Here is a 9,808-nt window from a genome sequence, read left to right on the forward strand (position 1 = left end):
CGATAACTCCGTTATCTGTTGTTGTGCTCGAGTCCTCAAGATTCGACACGTTTCTCAAATTCCGGTAGCTCGACTCTTCTCGTTGCTATCCGAGCAATTGTCGATATTGGTTCCGCGAATTTCACATGAACGAAAACATTCTATTCGCGGACTACGCTCGCACGAACAACGACATCGCAGAGCGATGACTTTCACTGTTTTCTTTCTCCTGACGAAGACGTCACAGCTTCTGATCACCGAGCCAAGGTAAAATTCCTCGTTAGATCATGCGACGATACGTGAACGCCCTGTGGAAAAAGCGGAACTACGGGAACGCCGCGAGCCAATTAAAAATCCTATTAGCAGCAGAGTCGGTATCGCTGCACGCGGCGAAGACGTTTTCCGGAGAGGATTATGCATGGTAACCATCCTGTATTAAATATTGATAAAAGGCGGAAAGAAAGAGCAAGGGAAGGACGGAGCAAACACGAGAACGGGAGCATCCTTCGTCGGTGATACGGGCAGGCGGGCATTCTAACACGGTTAATTACACAACCAGAGAGATCTTCCAATGCAAACAGATAACGCTTCGAAATTGCGAGCGCTTCGGTGCAGTCATTGTGCCGCGCGAAAGAAATGCGCGTCACGGCTCCGGGTATACGAACACGTACGCTCAAGTGCACCTGAATTTATGAAGAACCGCGTTATTAACTGTTATACTCGCGCTCCGCCGAGATAGAGACCGATCCACCAGCTTATAGTCACGAACATTTCACTGTTTCGCCTCAGTACTAGGCTATCCTCGTGTTCGTGTGGATCGACCGACGCGGTCGTTAAATCGCTATCGAAAAGTAGCTACTGTTGATACGATTTGTGTATTTTTGATTAACTGTAAGTGTACCTTCGAAGATCTACGATATCAAACCGTTCAATTCTCTCGCCAGTTATTCAGTTCTGAAAAATATTTAACAAAATTCAATCGAATACCCAACAAACGCCGAATAACACACTAACATTTTCAAACAAGTTCAGAAATCGATCATTAAACCGTGGATTTCGTGTTCTAGATATGATTGTTAAAAAATTTAAACTTCTTATTCACGATTCAGACTTCGATATTATAAAGATTTAAATTTGCATAATCGTGTGCAATCCTCTAATCGCACAAGGAAGTTTTACACCAGTGTCGGTAAGCCTCGAGCAATAAGGAGACTCCGAGAAACTGATTTCCAAGTAGAACATATTAAAACAAGCTGTTGATTAGATTATCTGATCAGCTTCTCGCATGCGTCGACGTTCGATATGCGAACCCGCGGACCATCGATAATTACACAATCTCCAATCAGTTGGTAATCGACGTCGATCGTTTCGCTGATGCCGCTTCAAATACGCACGAGTGCCCGCCGCCACGGTCGATTCCACCTTGGTTAACGCAACCTGTCGGCTTCTTGCAAACCGTGGCAGACGCGCAAAATAATAGAGCTTACATAAGAGCCGGAGGCAACGCTCGTGATTGTTGGCAGTGTGCGCGGATCGGTGTTCAAGGTGGGCCGCAGAAACACCGCAAAACACCGCGGCTATGATTAACGAAATCTCGACGTCCGCGGAAATGCTGCCGGCAGCATGATTCGGAAATGGCAGCGTTCCATGTCCTCGGTTGTTGTTTCCAGGCGCAATTGCGGGAACAGTGAGCAACGCAGTTAACTTTTAATTGTTGACGAGCTTTTCTTTCAACTGTTAATTAATACGGCCGGACCCGTGATTTTACAAGGAACGTAGAACACGATAACAGAGGCTCGAAATTTGCCGACCTGCTGGAAAAGGAGATCCTATCAGCGATGAAAGGGAAAGTTAATTAACGAATGATACGAATTTGAAGCACGAAGGATGGATGGTTCAGTGAGCAATGGCAAGCGGAGGAGCCGGGTGTTGGTTACCATCACTCCTTATGGCGTTAGTTACTGAATGTCTCTGTTCGAAGTGTTATCGTAAAGTTTCGATCAGTCATTTGTGCATGGTAAACGGCAATTAACAACGCTTAGCTGAAACCGTCGATAACGAACAGATGTGTGTTGCCTGACGTTAGCGTTAATGGAACCCGGCGCAGCATATGTGTCTAGCTTTTCGAACGTATTTTCATAGAACAAACTTATTTTCGAGATAACGTTTAAAAGGGGGCATTGTGGAAAATAACTCCTACCGCGGCAGTATGTCGTCGTAACTCTGTAGTCCTTGAATGCTTACGATAACATAAAAATTCCAGTGCGACTTTATCGTCTCCTGGCAATCGGTTCTGTTATTCGAATGTGATAAAAGTTGCAAGGTATGAAAATATGTTTAGAAGCAGCCGCGATAAGTATTCTAATTCCTTCTATGTTTGCAATGACATCCTTGGCTTCGTAAAGTCACTTTAGGTATCGAAACATCGCTTTAGACATGTTCAAACGTCACCAGTTAGATTAGTACATTGAAAAACATTTCATATTCAGTAGCCGTCAATCTTTTGCGTTATAATATCGAGTCTTTTATATAATTTCATATCGTTACTAGGAGCAGGAGAAAAGGATACTGAACAATTCTTCGACGCAAAACATCCCCCCAGCGCCACCAACTCCGCCAGTACCACCAGCACCCCCGGCACCACCTCCACAAGTGGTAGCACCTCCAGTTCCTCCAGCGCCGCCAGCACCTCCGGCACCGCCGCCACTTCCACTTCTTTCGAAGAACAAGAGTAGCGAGGACGCCGTCGAGATGCAAAGCATCGAGTCGTTTAAACTGAAGGACACGCCAAATCCAGTGATCCCAAAGCCACCACCAACGTATTTTCCCCTACAGAATACCGCAGCAACCACGAACGGTAGTCCTCGACACACCGTCGCCGGGAACAAACCACAGGTTAATGGGAAAGATTCGTCGACCAGTCCAGTATCTGATGTTCCGAAGCCTGCTGCCCCATCAGCTACTATGAACGGGCAAATCCCGAAACCTGCGGCAGGAAAAGTCGCTATTAGAATAGGTGCGTACGAGGGAGAGGCCAAGCAACCATCCAAATTGGATTTTCTGTCACAACAGACACGACCGGAGAAAAATGGTACCAATGAAATAGCAAACGGGCCAGTGGTGTCTAGATTGCAGAACGAGCTGGCTGCTACGCTGCAAAGATCGAACCTAAGACGAAAGACTGACGGGGTAAGTTATTTCCTGTTTCCTGTAATTTAACAAGGTTATTGTTATCAATTAGGAATAGTTGACAAAATAGGAGTAGGAAGTATCGGTTATTAGGTTAGTCGCTATGATTTACATATCTTTAATAACGCAGGTAAACCAAAGTATTTGTAATTACTCCGTAACACCTAGTCCTTTGAAAATGATTCAGCTGTTCAAACAGCTCGAACAATAAACAAATTCAGCTTTGGTTGAAGTTGCTACCATGTAATAGATTGTGTTTATGCGAGTAGGAACGACGGAACTAGAAATTAAGTTAATAGCAGGTTCGGCAAAGAACAATGCGACTATAGTTCGTAGTACGTAAGGAGTAGCGAAAATACATAGGCTAGGAAGTCTTTCGTAATACTCTCTCAAACTTCTGCCTTTCCTAGGAGGGACAATCAACGATCAAGCCGATCCCCGAGAACGCATCATCTTGCAACAACGAGACAACGAACTCAGAGCCAGGCAAACTGCCGCAAAGCAGCGTCGAAAAGCTGGCGTCCGCACTGAGCAACAAAGTCACCATTAAAGTGAACCCGGAACAGAATAACCGATAGGAAGCTATGTAGTAGCTGCGTCGTATAAGTCGAACGGATCGATTAGGAGTCCACCTTGTACCTCTGCCACAATGTACATTTTTGCACGCTCTTTCGGAAACCTACATCGACTTTATCGTAGACGAAAAACCGCTCACCCTATTGGCGAGCTTCTTTTTTACGTCTTTTACCCGTACGTCTTTTTTTATATGTTATTTATTATCGTATTATAGCGAGTAAGGAGTTATTAAACAAAAAAAAAAACGGCTGATACCCTTATTAACCGAGACAAGGCACTGCGACACCTTTTACCACGTAGTCCCGTGTCTTTAATCTTAGTCCCCTCCGTCGCCGGCTATGTACGCGAGCCGTGAAACTCGATGGAGGCATCGAACTGAAAAATAAAGACAATGATACCTAACGGAATTCGAGTGGTTCTCCTTCACCTTCACCTTCCTTTCCCTTGCCAATAACCTAATTCTTTGTAAGATTTAATTTAACGATTTTAGTTTTTGACATCAGAACACTAATTTTTCGTAAATCTGCTGCAACGCCTCATGGTTTGTCTTCCTTTCATTGCGAAGATTTCGAACAAGTGTTATGATCCGGGTGAAGAATGTTCAACAGTTATAATAATAACAACTATATTTATTATGAGTTATTCGTTTACGCGAGACAACAGTAATTATGGAAAATTTCTCGAAGATTCAACGTGGTACATTCGTAAAATACACGGTCCGTTCTTAGAACTCCTGGGTTTTTTCGAGGCCTTTATATATTTTATCGTAAACCGAAAAAGTGGAGGGGGAGATGACTAGCTCTTGGCTATGGGCTGATTAATTTAAGTTCCGCTTGATTTTTGGACGGGTAACGTATAGAGAAATGACGTATTAATCAATAGGTGATTCTACTGCTCTATAATGAGTACTTAAACATCAAAGTATATTTTCTTAGCTGTGAAAGAAATTATGGTCCAAGGGGTTAAAGATGGCATGTGACCTGAAATAAATTCACAGATTTATGTATATTATATGTTTCATTCGCAACGATCGAACGTGTTTCTCACGGATCGATATTCGTTTGAGTAATTCTTTTGTAGTAATCAATAAGTACTGATAACTGGGACTGTGTGTTATTAAAGTTAGTCGAGTGATTCGAAGCAATGTATTTTAAATTGAAACGTAATTAAACCCTCGAGATCACTGGTCTAAGTCCGAATAGTTCTCACCACGACCGGAGTAAATATTGAATATTAATTCATCGAGTTTAAATTAAATCAACTGAAGTGTTGCCCGAATTAATAAGCGCAGAATTTCTGTAAACTTTGAGTGGTCTCGCGCAACCATCGAGAAGTTGTTAAGAACCGAATTCATTCCGTGACAACTAATCGCAGATTCATTAAAAACTTGCTAACCTATCGCGAAGAGGCAACTTGCAGAAAGTTTTTGTAAAATTACCCGGTTACGTAGAAGCATGTAAATGACTAACATATCTGGATTCCGTCGACCTCATTCAAACAAAATTGATTCGTTATGCGTTCGTCGCGCGGCACAGTGCGAACTCCTCGTCGTCGATCGAAGAACAACGACGTGGAGCACAGTAGGATTCGAAGGCTACTGGCTTCTGAATACACCGACTTCTCAGACGTCATCCTCGTGGAATCTCCATTCGCGGAGACCACGAGGAATGGTCGAGGAATTCGCCAAGTTTCTCTCGGTCTTACGCCAACCAAATTGATTATAGCCGCAGACTTTTTCAAAGGCAGAAAATACTTTTGTCCGCATGATCTTGACCCGAGCATCGAGAGTTTCGAGCTGATTTCAGTGTACCCTTTACAATGCGTTACCCTGAGCGTGTTCAATAGGCGGCGTCGCAATGCTTTGAAGGCAAGGTAGAGGTTCGTTAATAACTAAAATCGTTCGATGCGGTGGCCAGTGACGTGCATACCATCTCTAGCAAACACTGCCTAAGAGGTGCATGCTTCTTTATAAAAAATTAAGTCCACCAGTGTTTTTACAAAACGAACTGAGTTTAACGAAAGTGTTCAATTCGCTACAGTCAGCAAAGAATCTAGTGAATTTCATCCACTTGGTTCATAAAACTAGACAATCTTTCAGTAATTTTATAATTCTTATACGTATATTTTTGTATTTACATACGAGTAAACTGAGTTAACATATACATTGATGCACAAGCGAGATTTTTGAGATAAAAAATGGTTCAAAGAAAGTTAAAGAAAGTTAAACACGTTTGGTAGTATTCTTTTCATTTTGAAACTGTAGATTGACGTTTTCTCTCTAATTATGAGCTTATACAACCAGATTTATCGATGGAAGGGTACAGTACTACGAACTTGGTGGTATTCAGAAGAGAAAGATTTTTTGGAACAAATGGTGCGAAGAGGTAGAAAATTTTCTGGCGAAGAAAAGGGACGGAAGTTCCCTATCTGAAACGACTGCGGCAAGTTCATCGAGCACAACTACTTTATATTTGTTGTCTTCGGAGATCGAGATTCAAAAGAAACTCCGAAAAAAAGGCAAGAAAGCAATTTGTAGGTGAGAACGACAGTTTTGATAAAAACCTAGTCGAATTGGAATTATTCTTATTAGTAACGAACAATTCAGGGTATGGGCGCACTACGGAGGAGCAGGCGACTACATTCTTCCAACGTGGCCACAGAAGGATCTCTACCTTGGACCCGGTTACAATGATCTAACCAGCGGCGAATATGCACCTGTTCCTGTGCGATTCGCTGGTGCTAGTCTGGACGAAGTAAACAATGAACTGAAAGATATGTCGCCGGCTAAGTGCGATAGAGTCAGTTTTAGCTGGCCTACGTGTTCCTGTCAGGACAAGAAGAACAAAAATGGTGAACTCTGTGACGTGCTATTCGTCAGGGACCACAATCGCAGATACTGCAACACAAAAATGTTCTACACAAATTATCCGAGTTGTCCTTGTCAAAGTGTTATCATGGAGGACAAAGTTGAGAAACTAAATGTATGGTACAAGGACGAGGAAGATGAAGATCCGTCGAGGAAGAACGACGAGGAGGAGGAGGCTAAACTTCCTAAGAAATGTTTAACAGGAAGAGTATCGCGATTCGGTTTCGGTGTGTCGGAGAAGTGCAATTCGAACTTAGTCCTCACCGAGTGTTATCCCGTGAGACACGGCGCGAGATTCGCCCAGAACTTCTGCCTCCTAATGGAAAATGCAGTGAAACTCTGGGAGAGCGGAGGAAAAAGTCGTCCCAAGAATTCGAAGCGTCCTAGACACTTCAGACGCTATGGACTCTGCACAGCAGCTCATTTTCTGCATTCCCTCGGACCCTGGACCGTTCAGCCTGGAGAACGATGTACTCTTCAGGGACGCAGATCGTTCAGTTTGGTTACCATTCGTCGCCAGTCTACGGATACAGAACTGAAGCTTCCTGTATCCCGACGTCAGTTGGCCGCCAGTATTTCTTACACAGCTTTGCAGTCCATAAGCAGCTATGGCTCCATTGGAACCACTGCCAAAGGACGCGTGGTACTATTTTGGACACCAGAGTATTGGTACCGTCCTAGACCAGCTTCTGCTGCTTACAGGTAGTGATCAAACACGATATCCAAACCGAAATGAAATCTTAAATGTTTTCTTGTAACAGAGAACTGCGGCAACACTTGAACCATCTGAAGACTTACCGACAGGAGAAGGAGAAGGAGAAACCGACAAAACGGAACTTCTTTTCTAGAAGGAAAAAGTATCAGTGCGAAGAGGACTCCATCATTGTCGCCGAAGAGAAATCTAGCTTCTTCGAAAGAATCTTTTCCAGGAGTGGATCTTCCAAAAAAAAAAAACCCAATGATCTTGGAAATGACGACACGGCACAGTTGAGGAGATTATTGAGAATGGATTTCCGGATTACCATTTGGGATATTGATAGTTCGACTTTAGCTGCGCAGGTGACCCTCATAGATCGCGATCTCTTCGTTCGAATCCCTGCGGAGGAGATCGAGATCATTGTGTATCAAAGAAGCTCGAAAAATGCACCGAATTTGGCGGCCTGGATAGCTTTCAGTCACCGAATCTCTTGTCTCGTCGCCAGCGAGATTCTTGCGATTAAAAAGTTAGGTGTCAGGTGTAGAATTATTGCGAGACTCGTGAATGCAGCCAACAAGTGTTTTGCCATGGGAAATTTTCATTCGTGTAGGTCCATCTTGTCTGGTTTACAATCTCCTGCAATCTACAGGCTACACAGTAGCTGGTCTTACTTGCGCCTTCACCATGCTAATAGGTATGCTATTATTTTTGACGTTGGTTATCGTTTTATGTAACTGAAAACTTATTTAACAAAATCCCTGAAATCTGATGGGCTTATTCACCACTGATTCCTTTGGATCGTTCATAATCCTGAACCACATATTAATTCTTCAGGTACGAAACTATGGAGCGTCTCTGTAAAATCTACAAGAGTTTGTGTTCCACGTCGTATCGACGAGCCTGGGCCAGAGCCGAAAGAAGTCCGCCTGCAATGCCATTCGTCGGAGATCTTCTGATAAAACTTCTCGGCTTTAATAACGCCGACCGTCGTCAGGATTACAATATAAACATTTCTTCTGATAAACGTAGAATACGCGAGCATCGTCCGACAGAGACAAGCCCATCGGACGTAACTAAAAGTTTGTCTGATCTGAAAAATAATCCGGCTATGGAACAGAAACCAGGCATAAGGAGGCGTATTCTCACGGTGTTAACAAGAATGCGGAACAAAAGATACCCTGAAACGGACAACATTGAACAATTGGAGTTACCGTGGACAACCAGAAAACATGAATTAGCGTGGAAATACTTTTATCAGTGGCGTAACATTCTCCTGAAGCGAAGTATGTTCGCAAAGGAGCATGATAGGTTGAGGAACATGGATCCAAGAATGAAACGGGTCTTGAAGGTCGTGTCCTGGTTGACGGATTGTCAGAAACGGGCTCGAGGATATGATTTCTCAGGACACTCGTTTACAAGGGAATTTCTATTGAAGTCTAGATATAGAGAGGATAGGGAGAATTTTTTTATTAGTCTCAAATTGGAATCATCGAAGGTAACTTGAACGAAATTGTTATCAAATAAGTGGCAAAATGTTATCATTAATGGAAAGATAAAGAGGATGAAATCGTCGACGTCAATAATCGAGATTTCAATAAAATCAATCAACTAGAGGTGCATTATATTACATGTATACTAACGACAAGAAAGAAACAGTACAAACCAATGAGTAAATGAAAGAGTCGTAACAGAATTATAAAAATGAAACAAATTTATATATATGCGTATCCAGTTATACTGATATGCATATACCTTACATGTATATACAGATCGATGGATACACATCACTTGCTGAAACATTCTCTCTACACGTGCTTTGTACTTGCATACCTATTATCTTGTTAATAAAAATGTCACTTGCACAAACAAGCTGTTTCTGTACGTCCAGTTAGTTAAAAAGGTAACAAGTTTCTTCATCATCATTTTATTCCGAACAGAATATATTTATATAATAGTTTCTATACATACATATACACATAACTCTTTTTCTCCATTTCGCACGCACACGCGCTCTTCATCATTTTCTCTCGAATAAAATTCAATCAGTCATGAACTTAACAAATGAGTGTTCGCGATGGGCGGAAGAGTGAATCTTGAACGAAAAGATCCATGCCGGATCCTTGACTAGAATACACGCAATCGTCGTATTTACAGTAACAAAATAATCATCGTAGTCAAAGGTAAAAAGAAAAACCAAAAATACGAACGAAACAACGAACGGAGTAATCGAACAGCGTAGAACAATTGGGAACAGTCTTTTTCTGGCACGATGCTGAATATGATCCTCCGGCGATCGTTGATTATGATCGACAGAAGCGGTGAAGTTTTCATTAACGTTTCTTCTCAAAAATATAATCTACTACTTTCTGAGGGGAGGCTATATTGCGACGTATGGACGCCGACAGCCTTTTTCATACATCACGTCGACAAGTGTATTTTGTTTACTCAGTACGTATTTTCAAGCGAACCTCCGTCGTTCACTGATCGAAGTGTAATTCTGT

At 42.5% G+C, this 9,808-nt stretch overlaps 2 protein-coding genes across 2 annotated transcripts in view; both read left to right on the forward strand.

Annotated features, from left to right (window-relative positions):
- The window catches only part of LOC144476025 (uncharacterized), a 67,388-nt gene extending 63,237 nt beyond the window's left edge, over positions 1 to 4,151 (forward strand). Inside the window, exons 13-14 of the mRNA XM_078192545.1 lie at positions 2,530 to 3,168; positions 3,579 to 4,151. Coding sequence (XP_078048671.1) covers positions 2,530 to 3,168; positions 3,579 to 3,746 — 807 coding nt within the window. The 3' untranslated portion in view covers positions 3,747 to 4,151. The remainder of the gene's footprint in view (positions 1 to 2,529; positions 3,169 to 3,578) is intronic.
- A 1,076-nt stretch (positions 4,152 to 5,227) lies between these two features.
- LOC144476596 (uncharacterized) lies at positions 5,228 to 9,164 on the forward strand. The gene is made up of 5 exons (XM_078193709.1): positions 5,228 to 5,616; positions 6,047 to 6,280; positions 6,350 to 7,312; positions 7,372 to 8,001; positions 8,142 to 9,164. Exons 1-5 carry the CDS (start codon positions 5,258 to 5,260, stop codon positions 8,809 to 8,811), a joined length of 2,856 nt encoding a protein of 951 aa, XP_078049835.1. The 5' UTR covers positions 5,228 to 5,257; the 3' UTR covers positions 8,812 to 9,164.
- The last annotated feature ends 644 nt before the right edge of the window (positions 9,165 to 9,808 follow it).

Source organism: Augochlora pura, chromosome 10 (genome assembly GCF_028453695.1).
Source record: "Augochlora pura isolate Apur16 chromosome 10, APUR_v2.2.1, whole genome shotgun sequence".
In the NCBI taxonomy this organism is placed as follows: Eukaryota; Metazoa; Arthropoda; class Insecta; order Hymenoptera; family Halictidae; genus Augochlora; species Augochlora pura.

What these genes read in the sequence shown, in the direction of transcription:
- LOC144476596 (XM_078193709.1), top strand. Translation starts at nt 5,258, where the DNA reads ATGCGTTCGTCGCGCGGCACAGTGCGAACTCCTCGTCGTCGATCGAAG. An exon ending in CGCAATGCTTTGAAGGCAAG is followed by an intron (nt 5,617 to 6,046) that starts GTAGAGGTTCGT and finishes TTATACAACCAG; the next exon opens with ATTTATCGATGGAAGGGTAC. An exon ending in GGCAAGAAAGCAATTTGTAG is followed by an intron (nt 6,281 to 6,349) that starts GTGAGAACGACA and finishes CGAACAATTCAG; the next exon opens with GGTATGGGCGCACTACGGAG.